Raw genomic sequence first — 22,765 nt, forward strand, 5'->3', positions numbered from 1 at the left:
ATGTTTTTCCTTTTAGGAAAGAGGAATAAGAATTGTACAAAAAAAAACCCCTGCATTAACAGAAAACTCTGTCCTCTGAATTTAACAAAGCCAGCTTCAAGGGAGTGCAAGGAGTTAACCTAATGTGCATTAGGTTAAAATAGTGCAACCATATGAAGAATTTAGATGTATAAAATATTTGTCACAAACGTGCTTTGAGTACATGTACTGACACCGTACTGATATGCACTAGGAAACATGCAATCCAGAATTGTAAATGCTGTAATAAATGAGGGATTAACTGCTCCTTACATTTTGAAAGGCTGTGTAAAAGAGAAAAAAAAAGTTTAGCCTTTTACACTTCAATTTCATAACAAAATGGCTTCAAATTGGATAGTATATTTAACAAGATAAATCGACAGTAATCTTTAATAAAATTGATAAATGCTTAAATCTCAATTCTTTGTGTATTGTAACCAAGATAATTGTTTGAATGGTTTATGTAAAATCTTGACAGCATGTTTGTCACAGACAGTTATATACCACAAAACCAAAAAGACTAAAAAATAAAAAGGCACATTATCGTACAAATGAAACGCTGTCTTAACAGTCAGCAAAGAAAGAATTGTGGTCACAAGATTACAAAGCTTAATCCTTGTGCAACCCTGTGCTGGTGTTGAGACAATGCCCTCTTGTAAACAAACTTTGTATTATTGATTGGTTGCTCTTACAGGACCTTATATGGAGTTTGCTGGTGAAATGCTAAGGGTAAATACTGCTGCTAAGTTCTAATAAATCCATTTCTAGTGCCATTTTTATAGGAGACGTTCAGCTCTCATAAGGGACCTGGTTACTGACTGTCATAAGTGAATACTTGAACGTTCCTCTGTTTCAAAAAGCCATTCCTAAAGGCAACCCTGACAGGCCTATTTCACATGGACTGTTATTCAGTTGTCTGTGACAGCGCAAGTAAAAATGCCCTGTATTTCAGATTTATACACAGAGAATTGAGAAGGCTTGTTAATGTTAACTTTGTCTTCCCCATCACCATCAATTCCCAGCCTCAAGCAATGATCCAGTTACTATCGCGATGCTTTTTAGCTAGTGCCCGACCGATATTATACTGAAACACAAATTTAGAATTTTACACTAATCTGGCACAGATCAGATCTTGCTGCATGTGTGAATCAAATCACATGGAAAATTCAAACAGCAAAGGATGACTGAATTATAATTAGTGCCCGACTGATATATCGGCCGGCCGATATTAGCCTCACCAATATCGGTATCGGCGTACGTTTACCGATATATATTCTGAATGTTTTCTGCATTATGAAAACTATGCTTTAGAATTGGTGCCATAGCGTCATTTGTCCAGCAGAGCACGCTCCAACTATTGTTTACAGAGCTGACGGTGGCTCTACAGACAGGGCAGTTAAGCGGTGCGTCTTCATGGTAAGCTGCCAACTAGTTGTGAAATACATACTGGAAAGTTAATTAACAATGACCCCTTCATTTTTCCCCTTTTCAATATAAGGTTAAACTTGTCCCTGACAACCAGGTCACTCGTGTCGGTTTGCCGTTAGCCAGCTATAGTTTGTCAGTAATGTAGCAGATTGAAAGGTAAACAGAACATCTTTTTGCAGCTCAGCTGACAACGGTGCGGTGGTGGATTGTGTCGGTTGTGTTGATTTCATGCCATGCCATTACCTAGTTGGTGAGAGTTGTCAGTCTTTTACTCTCCGTGACAATGAGCTTATAGCTAACTAGCTAATCACGTAGCTTCTTTCATTGTTGTCAGCTGAGAGGAAGCTAATGAGCAAACATGCATTCACCAAACTGTTTTGTTCAGGATTCAGTTTGGTACCCTCTTCAACCAAAGAACTCCAGTCATGTCATTTATAAATGACATAATTTAAAAGTCTAGTTTTCCACCATTGAATGTTTCCCCTGAACTTGTATAGCAGAATACAGTGTAACACCACTGCTTATCTTGACTCAGCAGTATTAATAGTCAGCATTTGACTGATACTAAATAGTAATACGGAGGTTTATTTAGCCATTTATTTTTGCAGTGTTCATTTCTAGAATTTGCTGACAGTGTATGTCAAATATTCTTGGATACAAATATTTAAGCAGCCTTCGGAGTACCTTTGCATAGTCATATCGGTGCAAAATCCACATAGAAAATGTCAGTTTTCATTCCAGCTCAATTAGATATCGGCCACCATATCGTAATCGGTGATTTTTTTCCCCACTCTAAAATCCCATATTGGTTGGGCTCTATTGTTAGCCATGCCTAGGCTGTAATTAGCTGTGTCGATAGCACTGATGGTCTCTTGCACTAGTGGATTCATTTCAGTATATTGTCATACTATGAAAGACATACACATATTCCAATGGATAAAGATGATCTCATGTCAAATATATTACCATTTTTAGTGTTTTATGAAACACTTATTGGACAGAGGTAAAATTAACTTGATTAAAGATGCTTAAGATACAGCTATTACAATAAAAACAGGCTATTTTAAAATATTGAGTATGCATATTATCAGGGGCTTAGCCCAAACCTCTGTGTGGACACATATGGGGCCATCCTTCGATGAAATATCAAATATATAACCAAACACGTTATAATAAGTTTAAATATGGCGACATTTGTATAGTAAATCTTTAAATATTATTGAAGCTTAAAAAGGTCCTACTAACTGTAGTCTCAATACAATCAGAATTTAAATGTGATTAAAATGACAGTCACATAAATACATCTACAGACACAAACTTGTATTACATGTTAACTTTTGTACTTTCATTCATTTTCGCAGTACAACCACAAACTGGCACTTACCTCTCAAATCTGGCACGGCCACTTTAAATCTTCAGGCCTCGACTCTGCAACTTCTGAAAAACCTGTTGCAATATTTTGACGTTAAATCATGGACAAAAATATGCATGTATGGTGAGCACAGTAACAAAGCTCGCGATTAAAATGTAATTAAGATGTAATCCTGCAGAATTCGCAAATCACAAACTGTGATTGTGCACATAAATCAACACGTTGTGAGTATGAATAACGAAAACGCACCTGACAGGTCCCTCGTGCACTCAACTAAACACACGAGCACGAGTTTCTTTTATGCATCAGTTAACAGTTAGGGGCGGGGCTCAAAACAATGTGTGAACAAATGCTATTGGCTGTTGGCCCTCTCTGCAATTTCTGTTTTGATTGGCTGCTTGCTGGCCCTCTCCAAAGATCCTGTTTTGATTGGCTACTGGCCTTTTCTGGACGAAGGCACCTCAGAATTGAATTCAAGAGAAAGCGCGAGGAGGTGCTGATTGCAGACAGGATGGAGGTCATTTTTCTTTTTGATAAAATAATTAAATTCCTGCATTTGTTAAAGTAGCTGTAAGATTCTTTGGGCAATGCAGCAGTGCATACCCATTAAGCCATCGGGTAACACGATCGCTAACTTACCTATCAAGGTATGCTAACTACTTGTCTGGTTATTCTGTGAAATAGGTGCTTTTTGTGTCTCTCATTAACATGTGTTAACACGTGTTAATGTAGCGAATTGTATTAACACATCAGACAGTAACTTTATTTTACATTTTTTCATCATCTTTATGAGGATGCATTTTGGCCCAACATTTGGATTAAAAAATATATAGATGGGAATAAAAGATAGTATTCTTGTATTTATTCTTATTTATGCTTTATATATCAAAGAATAAATGCTAGCATATTGTTTTAGTGAACATAAAATAAGGGAAACAAAGAGGATCCTCCATGTTTGGAAGTGAATGACCCAACTTTGCATACACTTAGGTTGAAGTCATTAAAACTAATCTTTTTGAGAGGTTCATGGGTAGCTCAGTGAGTAAATATGCTGACTACCATCCATGGAGTCACGAGTTCAAATCCAAGGCACAACTTTTTATTTTCTCACCCTGCAATTAGTTGTTTAAAGGCAGCTCATCCCAGGTTTTATTCAGATTTTACTTACAGGTTAGAAATAAAGGCCTGAGAAAGTGAAACATACACCAAAACATGTCTGGGCTGGAAGCTTATCCCAGATGGATTAACTTCATTTAAATTGCATTTACAAATAGTTTGGGACATTTAAATAAAAGTCCATTGACTAGAATAGCATTGCATTAGTGTCTATCAGGTTGTAAAAATTAGCTAATGGAGCTTCATGCAATATTGTAATTGGCCTTATTTCACATTATTGGCTCAAAATATTCTTGTAGCATGAGAACAGAGGTGGCTTTTGCCACAATGGTCCAGCAGTCTGTCTAGACATGAAGACTTGTCATTTATAGTGCATTTTTGACCTCTTTTGGCTCCAGTTATGGATAGAGACTATATTTGATATCATATCCAATATTAAATGTTGGTTATGAGTTCTTTGTTTTTGTCAAGGCCTGATAAACTGGTAGTTGACAATAGTCCTGTTTATAGCCACACTTCAAAGAGACATTTACAAGTATAAATGAAGATAATGGCACACTTCATGAAGTGTATTAACTTGTCAAATGAATAGCCTATATTTTATTGAAATATTGTTATTTAACCCAATTCAGCTGAAGCGTTCCTCAAACAGGATAACCAAGTCATAATGTCTCTGCTCTGAGAATTCTCCTTCCCTGAGAGGTTTATTTACAATTTGAAAACCGATAGTCTACAACTGATTACAAAATAAATCTGCTCCCTCTTTCCATATTTTAAGACAGGCAATGCAAATAGGGAATTTCAAGGTAAGTTAATAATATAATTTTATATTTGTGGAACAGACAAAATACACGTCCTCATAACGTAAATTATTTCTTTCCTAGTTTATGAAGTTCCATTCTAGGACACAAGGCATCCATTCTCCAGTTTCTTCACAGAGCATCTCTCCTTTCCACCACCTCCTTTCTGCTCTCATCTTTGACTCTCCGTATCCTCCTCCACAGCTATCCGCCACAAACATGGAGAACTAATTCCAATGACACACCCAGCAATTCTCTTCCCAGCGTTCCCACTGAGTTTACTCTCCTCATCTGACCCCATTCCCAGATCATCCTCCTTCTCATGAACCACCACAGCACGTCCCAGAATGGATTGACTCCCAAACAGCTTGCCCTCTGGGAGCTCTAGAAAATGCCGTATAATTCCTTGTTTGGAAACAAAGTTGCCAAAGTCTCCAGGATGGCCAGGATGGTCCACCCCTTTTGGATTGTAATGAGGACCAGTGCTGTCACAACCTTGACTGAAGTCTCCAAACTGATGGATGTCGATGGCACGGGCTTGATGATCATCAGTAGGTAAACCACGGAGGTTGATAATGACTTGTAAAGTGCCATTGGGGAAGACCTGCTTAAACAGAACTTGCCCAAAGATCTCTGGCTGGCCAGTTGGTAAATTGGGGATGGGGGTCACCTCACAAATTGCATAGATTGTGTTGTTGAACTCCACAATTTCTGGTGTTGGAGCGTCGATAATCAAAACCAAAGGATTATCAGGGGACATCAACTTTCCACTTTGTATTTGCAGTGCCAGCAACACCAAAGGGAGTTTTAGTATGATTTTCTCCATGGTAATGCCTGCAATGAAGAGTACAATTATGCAAATCATATTCTCTTTTCCAAGTTAAAACCAAAAATAACATGTTTCTTGAGGAATAAGAATTATGTACAAAAAAAAAAAAAAAAAAAAACCCTGCATTAACAGAAAACTGTCCTCTGAATTTAACAAAGCCAGCTTCAAGGGAGTGTAAGGTGTTAACCTAATGTGAATTAGGTTAAAATAGTGCAACCATATGAAGTGTGTGTTTTTTTATATATATAAAAAATATTTTGGTCGCAAATGTGCTTTGAATACATGTACGGACACTGTACTGATATGCAATAGGAAACATGTAATCTAGAATTGTAAATGCTGTAATAAACTTAAATGTGGCATTTACTGCTCCTTACATTTTGAAAGGCTGCGTTTTAAAAAGTTCAGCCTTTATTTACACGTTTCAATTTCATAACAAAATGGCTTCAAATTGGATAGCATGTTTAACAAAATGAATAAATCAACACATTTAGTTTTTTTATTAAAAGATTATTCAAATTTAACAATTTTGATAAATGCTTAAATCTCAATTCTTTTTGAGTGTATTGTAACCAAGATAATGGTTGTTTGAATGGTTTAATTATGCAAAATCTTGACCAGTATGTTTGTCATGGACACTGTTAGTATATACACCAACCACAAAAAAAAAAAAAAAAAAAAAAAAAAGCACATTATCGCATAAATGAAATGCTGTGCTAAGTGTACAGATCAGATCTTGCTGCATGTGTGAATCAAATCACATGGAAAATTCAAACAGCAAAGGATGACTGAATTATAATTAGTGCCCGACTGATATATCGGCCAGCCGATATTAGCCTCACCAATATATCGGTATCGGCGTATGTTTACCGATATGAAAACTTTCAGAACAATGCAGAAAACAATGCTTTAGAATTAGTGTCATAGCGTCATTTGTCCAGCAGAGCGCGCTCCGACTATTGGTTTACAGAGCTGACGGTGGCTCTGCAGACAGGGCAGAGTTAAGCTGTGCGTCTTCACGGTAAGCTGCTAACTAGTTTGTTTAACTTTACAGCGTGTATTTCACAATGACCCCATCATTTTCCCCTTTTCAATATAACTAATATAACAGTAACCTTGTCCCTGACAACCACATCACTCATGTCGGTTTGCTGTTAGCCAGCTATAGTTTGTCAGTAATGTAGCAGATTGAAAGGTAAACAGAGCATCTTTTTGCAGCTCAGCGGACAACGGTGCGGTGGTGGATTGTGTCAGTTGAGTGTTGATTTCATGCAATGCTATTACCCAGTTGGTGAGACTAGAGTGCTGGAAAGTAAAATGATGTCAGTCTTTTACTCCCCGTGACAACGAGCTTATAGCTAACTAGCTAATCACGTAGCTTCTTTCATTGTTGTCAGCTGAGTGGAAGATAATGTGTAAACATGTATTCACCAAACCGTTTTTTTTTTTCCCCAGGATTCAGTTTGGTACCCTCTTCAACCAAACAATTCCAGTCGTGTCATTTATAAAATGTCATTTAAAAAAAAAAAAAAAAAAAAAGTTTTCCACCATTGAATGTTTCCCCTGAACTTGTATAGGGGAATACAGTGTAACACCACTGCTTATCTTGACTCGGCAGTATTAATATAGTCAGCATTTGACTGATACTAAACAGTAATACTGAGATTTATTTAGCCATTTATTTTTGCAGTGTTAATTTCTAGAATTTGCTGACAGTGTATAATAATAATAATAAATATTCTTGGATAAAAATATTTAAGCAGCCTTCCGAGTACCTTCGCATAGTCATATCGGTGCAAAATCCACATAGAAAATGTCAGATTTCATTCCAGCTCAAATTAGATATCGGCCACCATATTGTAATCGGTGATTTTTTTTTTCCCCCCGCTCTAAAATCCCATATTGTTTGGGCTCTATTGTTAGCCATGCCTAGGCTGTAATTAGCTGTGTCGATAGCACTGATGGTCTCTTGCACTAGTGGATTCATTTCAGTATATTGTCATGCTATGAAAGACATACACGTATATTCCAATGGATAAAGATGATCTCATGTCAAATATATTACCATTTTTAGTGTCTTATGAAACACCTATTGGACAGAGGTAAAATTAACTTGATTAAAGATGCTTAAGATACAGCTATTACAATAAAAACAAGCCATTTTAAAATATTGTGTGATATTGTTGAGTATGAATATCACAGGCTTAGCCCAAACCTCTGTGGACACATATGGGGCCATCCTGTGATGAAATATCAAATAACCAAACACACGTTATAAGTTTAAATATGGGGACATTTGTATAGTAAATCTTTAAATATTATTGAAGCTTAAAAAGGTCCTACTAACTGTAGTCTCAATACAATCAGAATTTAAATGTGATTAAAATGACGGTCACATAAATACATCTACAGACACAAACTTGTATTACATGTTAACTTTTGTACTTTCATTCATTTTCGCAGTACAACCACAAACTGGCACTTACCTCTCAAATCTGGCACGGCCACTTTAAATCTTCAGGCCTCGACTCTGCAACTTCTGAAAAACCTGTTGCAAAATTTTGACGTTAAATCATGGACAAAAATATGCAAGCGATTTAATGTATGGTGAGCACAGTAACAAAGCTTGCGATTAAAATGTAATTAAGATGTAATCCTGCAGAATTCGCAAATCACAAACTGTGATTGTGCACATAAATCAACACGTTGTGAGTATGAATAACGAAAACGCACCTGACAGGTCCCTCGTGCACTCAACTGAACACACGAGCACGAGTTTCTTTTATGCATCAGTTAACAGTTAGGGGCGGGGCTCAAAACAATGTGTGAACAAATGCTATTGGCTGTTGGCCCTCTCTGCAATTTCTGTTTTGATTGGCTGCTTGCTGGCCCTCTCCAAAGATCCTGTTTTGATTGGCTACTGGCCTTTTCTGGACGAAGGCACCACAGAATTGAATTCAAGAGAAAGCGCGAGGAGGTGCTGATTGCAGATAGGATGGAGGTCATTTTTCTTTTTGATAAAATAATTAAATTCCTGCATTTGTTACACGATCGCTAACTTACCTATCAAGGTATGCTAGCTACTTGTCTGGTTATTCCGTGAAATAGGTGCTTTTTGTGTCTCTCATTAACACGTGTTAACACGTGTTAATGTAGCGAATTGTATTAACACATCAGACAGTAACTTTATTTTACATTTTTTCATCATCTTTATGAGGATGCATTTTGGCCCAACATTTGGATTAAAAAAATATATAGATGGGAATAAAAGATAGTATTCTTGTATTTATTCTTATGCTTTATATCAAAGAATAAATGCTAGCATATTGTTTTAGTGAACATAAAATAAGGGAAACAAAGAGGATCCTCCATGTTTGAATGGAAGTGAATGACCCAGCTTTGCATACACTTAGGTTGAAGTCATTAAAACTAATCTTTTTGGGAGGTTCATGGGTAGCTCAGTGAGTAAAGATGCTGACTACCATCTATGGAGTCACGAGTTCAAATTTCGAGCACAACTTTCTATTTTCTCACCCTGCAATTAGTTGTCTAAGGCAGCTCATCCCAGGTTTTATTCAGATTTTACTAACAGGTTAGAAATAAAGGCATGAGAAAGTGAAACATACACCAAAACATGTCTGAGCTGGAAGCTTATCCCAGATGGATTAAATTGATTTAAATTGCATTTACAAATAGTTTGGGACATTTAAAAAAGTCCATTGACTAGAACAGCATTGCATTAGTGTCTATCAGGTTGTAAAAATTAGCTAATGGAGCTTCATGCAATATTATATTTGGCCTTATTTCACATTATTGGCTCAAAATATTCTTGTAGCATGAGAACAGAGGTGGCTTTTGCCACAGTGGTCCAGCAGTCTGTCTAGACATGACATTAAGACTCATTTATACAGTGCATTTGACCCCTTTTGGCTCCAGTTATGGATAGAGACTATATTCGATATCAAATCTAATATCAAATGTTGGTTAGGAGTTTTGTTTTTGTCAAGGCCTGAAACTGGTAGTTGACAATGGTCCGTTTATAGCCTCACTTCAAAAGAGACATTTACAAGTATAAATGAAGATAATGGCACACTTCATGAAGTGTATTAACTTGTCAAATGAATAGCCTATATTTTATTGAAATGTTATTTAACCCAATTCAGCTGAAGCGTTCCTCAAACAGGAAAACCAAGTCATAATGTCTCTGCTCTGAAATTCTCTTTTCCCCTGAGATGTTAATTTACAGTTTGAAAACCGATAGTCTACAACAGATTACAAAATAAGTCTGCTCTTCCTCTTTCCATATTTTAAGACAGGCAATGCAAATAGGGAATTTCAAAGTAAGTTTTTAATATAACTTTATATTTGTGGAACAGACAAAATACACGTCCTCATAACAATGATTTCTTTCCTAGTTTATGGAGTTCTTAAAGAACAGCATGAAGTTCCATTCTAGGACACAAGGCATCCATTCTCCAGTTTCTTCACAGAGCATCTCTCCTTTCCACCACCTCCTTTCTGCTCTCATCTTTGACTCTCCGTATCCTCCTCCACAGCTATCCGCCACAAACATGGAGAACTAATTCCAATGACACACCCAGCAATTCTCTTCCCAGCGTTCCCACTGAGTTTACTCTCCTCATCTGTCCCCATTCCCAGATCATCCTCCTTCTCATGAACCACCACAGCACGTCCCAGAATGGATTGACTCCCAAACAGCTTGCCCTCTGGGAGCTCTAGAAAATGCCGTATAATTCCTTGTTTGGAAACAAAGTTGCCAAAGTCTCCAGGATGGCCAGGATGGTCCACCCCTTTTGGATTGTAATGAGGACCAGTGCTGTCACAACCTTGACTGAAGTCTCCAAACTGATGGATGTCGATGGCACGGGCTTGATGATCATCAGTAGGTAAACCACGGAGGTTGATAATGACTTGTAAAGTGCCATTGGGGAAGACCTGCTTAAACAGAACTTGCCCAAAGATCTCTGGCTGGCCAGTTGGTAAATTGGGGATGGGGGTCACCTCACAAATTGCATAGATTGTGTTGTTGAACTCCACAATTTCTGGTGTTGGAGCGTCGATAATCAAAACCAAAGGATTATCAGGGGACATCAACTTTCCACTTTGTATTTGCAGTGCCAGCAACACCAAAGGGAGTTTTAGTATGATTTTCTCCATGGTAATGTCTGCAATGAAGAGTACAATTATGCAAATCATATTCTCTTTTCCAAGTTAAAACCAAAAATAACATGTTTCTTTCCTTTCAGGAAAGAGGAATAAGGATTATGTACAAAAGCACAAAAAACAAAACACCTGCATTAACAGAAAACTCTGTCCTCTGAATTTAGCAAAGCCAGCTTCAAGGGAGTGTAAGGAGTTAACCTAATGTGCATTAGGTTAAAATAGTGCAACCATATGAAGAATTTTTTAGATTGTATAATGAATTATATTTGTCACAAATGTGCTTTGAATACATGTACAGACACTGTACTGATATGCACTAGGAAACATGCAATCCAGAATTGTAAATGCTGTAATAAACTTGAATGTGGTATTAACTGCTCCTTACATTTTGAAAGGCTGTGTTAAAAGAGAAAAAAAAGAGTTTAGCCATTTACATGTTTCAATTTCATAACAAAATGGCTTCAAAGTGGATAGTACAATGTCTAACAAAACAAATAAATCTTTATATTTAGTTTACATTAAATGATTACTCATTTAACAGAATTGATAAATGCTTAAATCTCAATTCTGTGTGTATTGTAACCAAGATAATAGTTGTTTGAATGGTTTATGCAAAATCTTGACAGCATGTTTGTCACAGACAGTTATATACCACAAAACCAAAAAGACTAAAAAATAAAAAGGCACATTATCGTACAAATGAAACGCTGTCTTAACAGTCAGCAAAGAAAGAATTGTGGTCACAAGATTACAAAGCTTAATCCTTGTGCAACCCTGTGCTGGTGTTGAGACAATGCCCTCTTGTAAACAAACTTCGTATTATTGATTGGTTGCTCTTACAGGACCTTATATGGAGTTTGCTGGTGAAATGCTAAGGGTCAATACTGCTGCTAAGTTCTAATAAATCCATTTCTAGTGCCATTTTTATAGGAGATGTTCAGCTCTCATAAGGGACCTGGTTACTGACTGTCATAAGTGAATACTTGAACGTTCCTCTGTTTCAAAAAGCCATTCCTAAAGGCAACCCTGACAGGCCTATTTCACATGGACTGTTATTCAGTTGTCTGTGACAGCGCAAGTAAAAATGCCCTGTATTTCAGATTTATACACAGAGAATTGAGAAGGCTTGTTAATGTTAACTTTGTCTTCCCCATCACCATCAATTCCCAGCCTCAAGCAATGATCCAGTTACTATCGTGATGCTTTTTAGCTAGTGCCTGACCGATATTATACTGAAACACAAATTTAGAATTTTACACTAATCTGGCACAGATCAGATCTTGCTGCATGTGTGAATCAAATCACATGGAAAATTCAAACAGCAAAGGATGACTGAATTATAATTAGTGCCCGACTGATATATCGGCCGGCCGATATTAGCCTCACCAATATATCGGTATCGGCGTACGTTTACCGATATGATACCTTCTGAATGTTTTCTGCATTATGAAAACTATGCTTTAGAATTGGTGTCATAGCGTCATTTGTCCAGCAGAGCACGCTCCAACTATTGTTTACAGAGCTGACGGTGGCTCTACAGACAGGGCAGTTAAGCGGTGCGTCTTCATGGTAAGCTGCCAACTAGTTTGTGAAATACATACTGGAAAGTTAATTAACAATGACCCCTTCATTTTTCCCCTTTTCAATATAAGGTTAAACTTGTCCCTGACAACCAGTGTCACTCGTGTCGGTTTGCCGTTAGCCAGCTATAGTTTGTCAGTAATGTAGCAGATTGAAAGGTAAACACAGAGCATCTTTTTGCAGCTCAGCTGACAACGGTGCGGTGGTGGATTGTGTCGGTTGAGTGTTGATTTCATGCCATGCCATTACCTAGTTGGTGAGACGAGTCTGAGTACAGTCTTTTACTCTCCGTGACAATGAGCTTATAGCTAACTAGCTAATCACGTAGCTTCTTTCATTGTTGTCAGCTGAGAGGAAGCTAATGAGCAAACATGCATTCACCAAACTGTTTTGTTCAGGATTCAGTTTGGTACCCTCTTCAACCAAAGAACTCCAGTCATGTCATTTATAAAGTGACAATTTAAAAGTCTAGTTTTCCACCATTGAATGTTTCCCCTGAACTTGTAGAGCAGAATACGGTGTAACACCACTGCTTATCTCGACAGTATTAATATAGTCAGCTTTTGACTGATACTAAATAGTAATACTGAGGTTTTAGCCATTTATTTTTGCAGTGTTCATTTCTAGAATTTGCTGACGTGCATGTCAAATATTCTTGGATACAAATATTTAAGCAGCCGTCAGAGTACCTTTGCATAGTCATATCGGTGCAAAATCCACATAGAAAATGTCTTTCATTCCAGCTCAAATTAGATATCTGCCACCATATCGTAGTCGGTGAATTTTCCCTCTCTTTAAAAAAAAAATAAATAAAAAAAAAAACCTCAAATCCCATATTAGTTGGGCTCTATTGTTAGCCATGCCTAAGCTGTAATTGGCGGAGTTGTTAGCACTGATTGTCTCTTGCACTAGTGGAGACATTTCAGTATATTGTCATGCTATGAAAGACATACACGTATATTCCAATGGATAAAGATGATCTCATGTCAAATGTACTACCATTTTCAGTGTTTTATTGGATAGAAGTGAATTAACTTTTGATTAAAAGATGTTTAAGATACAGCCATTACAAGAAAAACAGGCCATTTTAAAATATTGAGTATGAATATTATCACGGGCTTAGCCCAAACCTCTGTGGACACATATGGGGCCATCCTTCGATGATATCAAATAATCAAACACACGTTATAAAAGTTTAACTATGACAACATTTGTAAAGTACATCTTTAAATATTGAAGCTTAAAAGGTCCTACTAACTGTTGTCTCAGTACAAGCAGAATTTAAATGTGATTAAAATGACATTCACAAATACAGGTGCTGGTCATATAATTAGAATATCAAAGTTGATTTCACTAATTCCATTCAAAAAGTGAAACTTGTATATTATATTCATTCATTACACACAGACTGATATATTTCAAATGTTTCTTTTAATTTTGATTATAACTGACAACCAAGGAAAATCCCAAATTCAGTATCTCAGAAAATTAGAATATTACTTAAGACCAATACAAAAAGGATTTTTAGAAATCTTGGCCAACTGAAAAGTATGAACATGAAAAGTAGGAGCATGTACAGCACTCAATACTTAGTTGGGGCTCCTTTTGCCTGAATTACTGCAGCAATGTGGCGTGGCATGGAGTCGATCAGTCTGTGGCACTGCTCAGGTGTTATGAGCGCCCAGGTTGCTCTGATAGTGGCCTTCAGCTCTTCTGCATTGTTGGGTCTGGCATGTCGCATCTTCCTCTTTACAATACCCCATAGATTTTCTATGGGGTTAAGGTCAGGCGAGTTTGCTGGCCAATTAAGAACAGGGATACCATGGTCCTTAAACCAGATACTGGTTGCTTTGGCACTGTGTGCAGGTGCCAAGTCCTGTTGGAAAATGAAATCTGCATCTCCATAAAGTTGGTCAGCAGCAGGAAGCATGAAGTGCTCTAAAACTTCCTGGTATACGGCTGCGTTGACCTTGGACCTCAGAAAACACAGTGGACCAACACCAGCAGATGACATGGCACCCCAAACCATCACTGACTGTGGAAACTTTACACTGGACCTCAAGCAACGTGGATTGTGTGCCTCTCCTCTCTTCCTCCAGACTCTGGGACCCTGATTTCCAAAGGAAATGCAAAATTTACCTTCATCAGAGAACATAACTTTGGACCACTCAGCAGCAGTCCAGTCCTTTTTGTCTTTAGCCCAGGCGAGACGCTGAAACACATGTCTTGCATGTCTGTGCGTAGTGGTTCTTGAAGCACTGACTCCAGCTGCAGTCCACTCTTTGTGAATCTCCCCCACATTTTTGAATGGGTTTTGTTTCACAATCCTCTCCAGGGTGCGGTTATCCCTATTGCTTGTACACTTTTTTCTACCACATCTTTTCCTTCCCTTCGCCTCTCTATTAATGTGCTTGGACACAGAGCTCTGTGAACAGCCAGCCTCTTTTGCAATGACCTTTTGTGTCTTGCCCTCCTTGTGCAACGTGTCAATGGTCGTCTTTTGGACAACTGTCAAGTCAGCAGTCTTCCCCATGATTGTGTAGCGTACAGAACTAGACAGAGACCATTTAAAGGCCTTTTGAGTTAATTAGCTGATTAGAGTGTGGCACCAGGTGTCTTCAATATTGAACCTTTTCACAATATTCTAATTTTCTGAGATACTGAATTTGGGATTTTCCTTAGTTGTCAGTTATAATCATCAAAATTAAAAGAAATAAACGTTTGAAATATCAGTCTGTGTGTAATGAATATAATATACAAGTTTCACTTTTTGAATGGAATCAGTGAAATAAATCAACTTTAATGATATTCTAATTATATGACCTGCACCTGTACATCTAGACACAAACTTGTATTACATGTTAACTTCTGTACTTTCATTCATTTTTGCAGTACAACCACAAACTGGCACTTACCTCTCAAATCTGGCACGGCCACTTTAAATCTTCACGCCTCGACTCTGCAACTTCTGAAAAACCTGTTGCAAAACTTTGACGTTAAATCATGGACAAAAATATGCAAGCGATTTAATGTATGGTGAGCACAGTAACAAAGCTCGCGATTAAAATGTAATCCTGCAGAATTCGCAAATCACAAACTGTGATTGTGCACATAAATCAACACGTTGTGAGTATGAATAACGAAAACGCACCTGACAGGTCCCTCGTGCACTCAACTGAACACACGAGCACGAGTTTCTTTTATGCATCAGTTAACAGTCAGGGGCGGTGCTCAAAACAATGCGTGAACAAATGCTATTGGCTGTTGGCCCTCTCTGCAATTTCTGTTTTGATTGGCTGCTTGCTGGCCCTCTCCAAAGATCCTGTTTTGATTGGCTACTGGCCTTCTCTGGACGAAGGCACCACAGAATTGAATTCAAGAGAAAGCGCGAGGAGGTGCTGATTGCAGATAGGATGGAGGTCATTTTTCTTTTTGATAAAATAATTAAATTCCTGCATTTGTTACACGATCGCTAACTTACCTATCAAGGTATGCTAGCTACTTGTCTGGTTATTCCGTGAAATAGGTGCTTTTTGTGTCTCTCATTAACGTGTTAACACGTGTTAATGTAGCGAATCGTATTAACACATCAGACAGTAACTTTATTTTACATTTTTTCATCATCTTATGAGGATGCATTTTGGCCCAACATTTGGATTAAAAAATATATAGATGGGAATAAAAGATAGTATTCTTGTATTCTTATTTATGCTTTATATATCAAAGAATAAATGCTAGCATATTGTTTTAGTGAACATAAAATAAGGGAAACAAAGAGGATCCTCCATGTTTGAATGGAAGTGAATGACCCAACTTTGCATACACTTAGGTTGAAGTCATTAAAACTAATCTTTTTGAGAGGTTCATGGGTAGCTCAGCGAGTAAAGATGCTGACTACCATCTCTGGAGTCACGAGTTCAAATTCAGAGCACAACTTTCTATTTTCTCACCCTGCAATTAGTTGTCTAAGGCAGCTCATCCCAGGTTTTATTCAGATTTTACTTACAGGTTAGAAATAAAGGCCTGAGAAAGTGAAACATACACCAAAACATGTCTGAGCTGGAAGCTTATCCCAGATGGATTAACTTCATTTAAATTGCATTTACAAATAGTTTGGGACATTTAAATAAAAGTCCATTGACTAGAACAGCATTGCATTAGTGTCTATCAGGTTGTAAAAATTAGCTAATGGAGCTTCATGCAATATTGTAATTGGCCTTATTTCACATTATTGGCTCAAAATATTCTTGTAGCATGAGAACAGAGGTGGCTTTTGCCACAATGGTCCAGCAGTCTGTCTAGACAGGACATTAAGACTCATTTATACAGTGCATTTGTGACCCCTTTTGGCTCCAGTTATGGATAGAGACTATATTCGATATCATATCCACTATTAAATGTTGGTTATGAGTTCTTTGTTTTTGTCAAGGCCTGATAAACTGGTAGTTGACAATAGTCTGTTTACAGACACACTTCAAGAGACATTTACAAGTATAAATGAAGATAATGGCACACTTCATGAAGTGTATTAACTTGTCAAATGAATAGCCTATATTTTATTGAAATATTGTTATTTAACCCAATTCAGCTGAAGCGTTCCTCAAACAGGAAAACCAAGTCATAATGTCTCTGCTCTGAGAATCTCTCCCCCGAGAGGTTTATTTACAATTTGAAAACCAACAGTCTAAAACTGATTACAAAATAAACCTACTCTTCCCATTTTTAAGACAGGCAATGCAAATAGGGAATTTCAAGGTAAGTTTTTAATATAATTTTATATTTGTGGAACAGACAAGATACACGTCCTCATAACGTAAATTATTTCTTTCCTAGTTTATGAAGTTCCATTCTAGGACACAAGGCATCCATTCTCCAGTTTCTTCACAGAGCATCTCTCCTTTCCACCACCTCCTTTCTGCTCTCATCTTTGACTCTCCGTATCCTCCTCCACAGCTATCTGCCACAAACATGGAGAACTAATTCCAATGACACACCCAGCAATTCTCTTCCCAGCGTTCCCACTGAGTTTACTCTCCTCATCTGACCCCATTCCCAGATCATCCTCCTTCTCATGAACCACCACAGCACGTCCCAGAATGGATTGACTCCCAAACAGCTTGCCCTCTGGGAGCTCTAGAAAATGCCGTATAATTCCTTGTTTGGAAACAAAGTTGCCAAAGTCTCCAGGATGGCCAGGATGGTCCACCCCTTTTGGATTGTAATGAGGACCAGTACTGTCACAACCTTGACTGAAGTCTCCAAACTGATGGATGTGGATGGCACGGGCTTGATGATCATCAGTAGGTAAACCACGGAGGTTGATAATGACTTGTAAAGTGCCATTGGGGAAGACCTGCTTAAACAGAACTTGCCCAAAGATCTCTGGCTGGCCAGTTGGTAAATTGGGGATGGGGGTCACCTCACAAATTGCATAGATTGTGTTGTTGAACTCCACAATTTCTGGTGTTGGAGCGTCGATAATCAAAACCAAAGGATTATCAGGGGACATCAACTTTCCACTTTGTATTTGCAGTGCCAGCAACACCAAAGGGAGTTTTAGTACGATTTTCTCCATGGTAATGTCTGCAATGAAGAGTACAATTATGCAAATCATTCTCTTTTTCCCCAAGTTAAAACCAAAAATAACACGTTTCTTTCCTTTCAGGAAAGAGGAATAAGGATTATGTATACAAAAAAACAAAAAAAAAAAAACAAAACACCTGCATTAACAGAAAAATCTGTCCTCTGAATTTAGCAATGCCAGATTCAAGGGAGTGTAAGGTGTTAATCTAATGTGAATTAGGTTAAAATAGTGCAACCATATGAAGAATTTGTTATATATGTGCAATATATTGGTCACAAATGTGCTTTGAATACATGTACAGACACTGTACTGATATGCAATAGGAAACATGTAATCCAGAATTGTAAATGCTGCAATAAACTTAAATGTGGTATTTACTGCTCCTTACATTTTGAAAGGCTGTGTCTAAAAAAAAAAATAAAAAAAAAATAAAAAAAAATATTCAGCCTTTATTTACGTTTCAACTTCATAACAAAATGGCTTCAAATTGGATAGTATAATGTTTAACAAAATGAATAAATCTTGACATTATTTTTATTAAAGATTACTCAAACTTAACAGAATTTTGATAAATGCTTAAATCTCAATTCTTTTTGAGTGTATTGTAACCAAGATAATGGTTGTTTGAATGGTTTAATTATGCACAATCTTGAGCAGTATGTTTGTCATGGACACTGTTAGCGCGTACACACACACACACACACACACACACACAAAAAAAAAAAAAAAAAAAAAAAAGTGAAAAATCCACATAGCAAAGGTCTGTTTTCATTCCAGCTCAAATTAGATATCGGCCACCATATCGTACTCTGATTACCCCCCCCTCTCTAAAAATCGGTCTCAAATCCCATATTGGTTGGGCTCTACTGTTAGCCATGCCTAGGCTGTAATTGGCGGAGTTGTTAGCACTGATGGTCTCTTGCACTAGTGGATTCATTTCAGTATATTTTCATACTATGAAAGACATACACGTATATTCCAATGGATAAAGAGGATCTCATGTCAAATATATTACCATTTAGTGTTTTATGAACCACTTATTGGATAGAAATAAATGAACTTTTGATTAAAGATGCTTAAGATACAGCTATTACAATAAAAACAAGCCATTATAAAATATTGTTGAGTATGAATATTATCACGGGCTTAGCCCAAACCTCTGTGGACACATATGGGGCCATCCTTCAATGAAATATCAAATATATAACCAAACACGTTATAATAACGTTAAATACAAATGTCATCATATAAGTAAATCTTTAAATATTATTGAAGCTTAAAAGGGCCTACTAACTGTTGTCTCAGTACAATCAGAATTTAAATGTGATTAAAATGACAATCACATAAATACATCTACAGACACAAACTTGTATTACATGTTAACTTTTGTACTTTCATTCATTTTCGCAGTACAACCACAAACTGGCACTTACCTCTCAAATCTGGCACAGCCACTTTAAATCTTCACGCCTCGACTCTGCAACTTCTGAAAAACCTGTTGCAATATTTTGACGTTAAATCATGGACAAAAATATGCAAGCGATTTAATGTATGGTGAGCACAGTAACAAAGCTCGCGATTAAAATGTAATTAAGATGTAATCCTGCAGAATTCGCAAATCACAAACTGTGATTGTGCACATAAATCGACACGTTGTGAGTATAAATAACGAAAACGCACCTGACAGGTCCCTCGTGCACTCAACTGAACACACAAGCACGAGTTTCTTTTATGCATCAGTTAACAGTCAGGGGCGGGGCTCAAAACAATGTGTGAACAAATGCTATTGGCTGTTGGCCCTCTCTGCAATTTCTGTTTTGATTGGCTGCTTGCTGGCCCTCTCCAAAGATCCTGTTTTGATTGGCTACTGGCCTTCTCTGGACGAAGGCACCACAGAATTGAATTCAAGAGAAAGCGCGAGGAGGTGCTGATTGCAGATAGGATGGAGGTCATTTTTCTTTTTGATAAAATAATTAAATTCCTGCATTTGTTAAAGTAGCTGTAAGATTCTTTGGGCAATGCAGCAGTGCATACCCATTAAGCCATCGGGTAACACGATCGCTAACTTACCTATCAAGGTATGCTAACTACTTGTCTGGTTATTCCGTGAAATAGGTGCTTTTTGTGTCTCTCATTAACACGTGTTAACACGTGTTAATGTAGCGAATTGTATTAACACATCAGACAGTAACTTTATTTTACATTTCTTCATCTTTATGAGGATGCCTTTTGGCCCTGCATTTGGATTAAAAAATAAATACATGGGAATAAAAGAATACAAGAATATTCTTGTATTTATTCTTATTTATGCTTTATACTAGCATTTATTCTTTTAAGTTTTAGTTTACAAAAGGGAAACAAGAGGATCCTCCATGTTTGAATGGAAGTGAATGACCCAACTTTGCATACACTTAGGTTGAAGTCTAAAAAATGTAAACTAATTTTTTTGCAGAGGTTCCTGGGTAGCTCAGCAAGTAAAGACGCTGACTACCATCCCTGGAGTTATGAGTTCAAATTCCAAGCACAACTTTCTATTTTTTCCACCCTGCAATTAGTTGTCTAAGGCAGCTCATCCCAGGTTTTATTCAGCTTTTACTTACAGGTTAGAAATAAAGGCATGAGAAAGTGAAACATACACCAAAACATGTCTGGGCTGGAAGCTTATCCCAGATGGATTAAATTGATTTATTTAAATTGCATTTACACATAGTTTGGGGACATTTAAATAAAAGTCCATTGACTAGAATAGCATTGCATTAGTGTCTACCAGGTTGTAAAAATTAGCTAATGGAGCTTCATGCAATATTATATTTGGCCTTTTCACATTATTGGCTCAAAATATTCTTGTAGCATGAGAACAGAGGTGGCTTTTGCCACAATGGTCCAGCAGTCTGTCTAGACAGGACATTAAGACTCATCATTTATAGTGCATTTTTGACCTCTTTTGGCTCCAGTTATGGCTAGAGACTATATTTGATATAGCCTCTATTAAATGTTGGTTATGAGTTCTTTGTTTTTGTCAAGGCCTGATAAACTGGTAGTTAACAATAGTCTGTTTACAGACACACTTCAAGAGACATTTAAAAGTAAAGATAATGGCACACTTCATCAAGTGTATTAACTTGTCAAATGAATAGCCTATATTTTACTGAAATATTATTTAACCCAATTCAGCTGAAGCATTCCTCAAACAGGATAACAAATTCATAATGTCTCTGCTATTGGGAAAAAAAAAATTTCCAAGATGTTTTACAATTTGAAAACCAATAGTCTACAACAGATTACAAAATGATAAATCTATGCTCCCTCTTTCCATATTTAAGACAATGAAAGGAATTTCAAGGTAAGTTTAATATAACTTTATATTTGTGGAACAGACAAAATACACATCCTCATAACGATTTCTTTCCTAGTTTATGGAGTTCTTAAAGAACAGCATGAAGTTCCATTCTAGGACACAAGGCATCCATTCTCCAGTTTCTTCAGAGTATCTCTCCTTTCCACCACATCCTTTCTGCTCTCATCTTTGACTCTCCGTATCCTCCTCCACAGCTATCTGCCACAAACATGGAGAACTAATTCCAATGACACACCCAGCAATTCTCTTCCCAGCATTCCCACTGAGTTTACTCTCCTCATCTGACCCCATTCCCAGATCATCCTCCTTCTCATGAACCACCACAGCACGTCCCAGAATGGATTGACTCCCAAACAGCTTGCCCTCTGGGAGCTCTAGAAAATGCCGTATAATTCCTTGCTTGGAAACAAAGTTGCCAAAGTCTCCAGGATGGCCAGGATGGTTCACCCCTTTTGGATTGTAATGAGGACCAGTACTGTCACAACCTTGACTGAAGTCTCCAAACTGATGGATGTCGATGGCACGGGCTTGATGATCATCAGTAGGTAAACCACGGAGGTTGATAATGACTTGTAAAGTGCCATTGGGGAAGACCTGCTTAAACAGAACTTGCCCAAAGATCTCTGGCTGGCCAGTTGGTAAATTGGGGATGGGGGTCACCTCACAAACTGCATAGATTGTGTTGTTGAACTCCACAATTTCTGGTGTTGGAGCATCGATAATCAAAACCAAAGGATTATCAGGGGACATCAACTTTCCACTTTGTATTTGCAGTGCCAGCAACACCAAAGGGAGTTTTAGTATGATTTTCTCCATGGTAATGTCTGCAATGAAGAGTACAATTATGCAAATCATATTCTCTTTTCCAAGTTAAAACCAAAAATAACATGTTTCTTTCCTTTCAGGAAAGAGGAATAAGGATTATGTACAAAAGCACAAAAAAAAACAAAACACCTGCATTAACAGAAAAATCTGTCCTCTGAATTTAGCAAAGCCAGCTTCAAGGGAGTGTAAGGTGTTAATCTAATGTGAATTAGGTTAAAATAGTGCAACCATAAGAATTTTTATTTTTTAATGAATTATATTTGTCACAAATGTGCTTTGAATACATGTACAGACACTGTACTGATATGCAATAGGAAACATGTAATCCAGAATTGTAAATGCTGTAATAAACTTAAATGTGGTATTTACTGCTCCTTACATTTTGAAAGGCTGTGTTAAAAAGAAAAAGGTTTAGCCTTTTACATGTTTCAATTTCATAACAAAATGGCTTCAAAGTGGATAGTACAATGTCTAACAAAAAGAATAAATCTTGACATTTAGTTTACATTATTAAATGATTACTCAAATTTAACAATTGATAAATGCTTAAGTCTCAATTCTTTGTGTATTGTAACCAAGATAATGGTTGTTTGAATGGTTTAGTTACGCAAAATCTTGACAGCATGTTTGACACGACGACAAAAAAAAAAAAACACATTACCGTATAAAT

At 37.2% G+C, this 22,765-nt stretch overlaps 1 protein-coding gene across 13 annotated transcripts in view; it reads right to left on the bottom strand.

Moving 5' to 3' along the window:
- The window catches only part of LOC127434310 (extracellular superoxide dismutase [Cu-Zn]-like), a 794,804-nt gene that overhangs the window by 978 nt on the left and 771,061 nt on the right, over nt 1-22,765 (bottom strand). Inside the window, exons 1-3 of one of the 13 annotated variants that reach the window (XM_051689638.1) lie at nt 19,593-19,610; nt 15,244-15,305; nt 4,781-5,568 (exon numbers count right to left, since the gene is read on the bottom strand). In XM_051689638.1, the coding sequence (XP_051545598.1) occupies nt 4,907-5,560 (654 nt within the window). In that variant the 5' untranslated portion in view covers nt 5,561-5,568; nt 15,244-15,305; nt 19,593-19,610 and the 3' untranslated portion in view covers nt 4,781-4,906. Of the gene's footprint in view, nt 1-2,830; nt 2,896-4,780; nt 5,569-8,049; nt 8,112-9,897; nt 10,750-15,243; nt 15,306-15,479; nt 15,554-17,100; nt 17,912-19,345; nt 19,408-19,592; nt 19,720-21,091; nt 22,095-22,765 lie in introns of those variants that run through there. The other 12 variants (XM_051688095.1, XM_051688911.1, XM_051687354.1 and 9 more) reach the window with 12 other exon arrangements.

Source organism: Myxocyprinus asiaticus, chromosome 1 (assembly GCF_019703515.2).
Source record: "Myxocyprinus asiaticus isolate MX2 ecotype Aquarium Trade chromosome 1, UBuf_Myxa_2, whole genome shotgun sequence".
NCBI classification, from domain to species: domain Eukaryota; kingdom Metazoa; phylum Chordata; class Actinopteri; order Cypriniformes; family Catostomidae; genus Myxocyprinus; species Myxocyprinus asiaticus.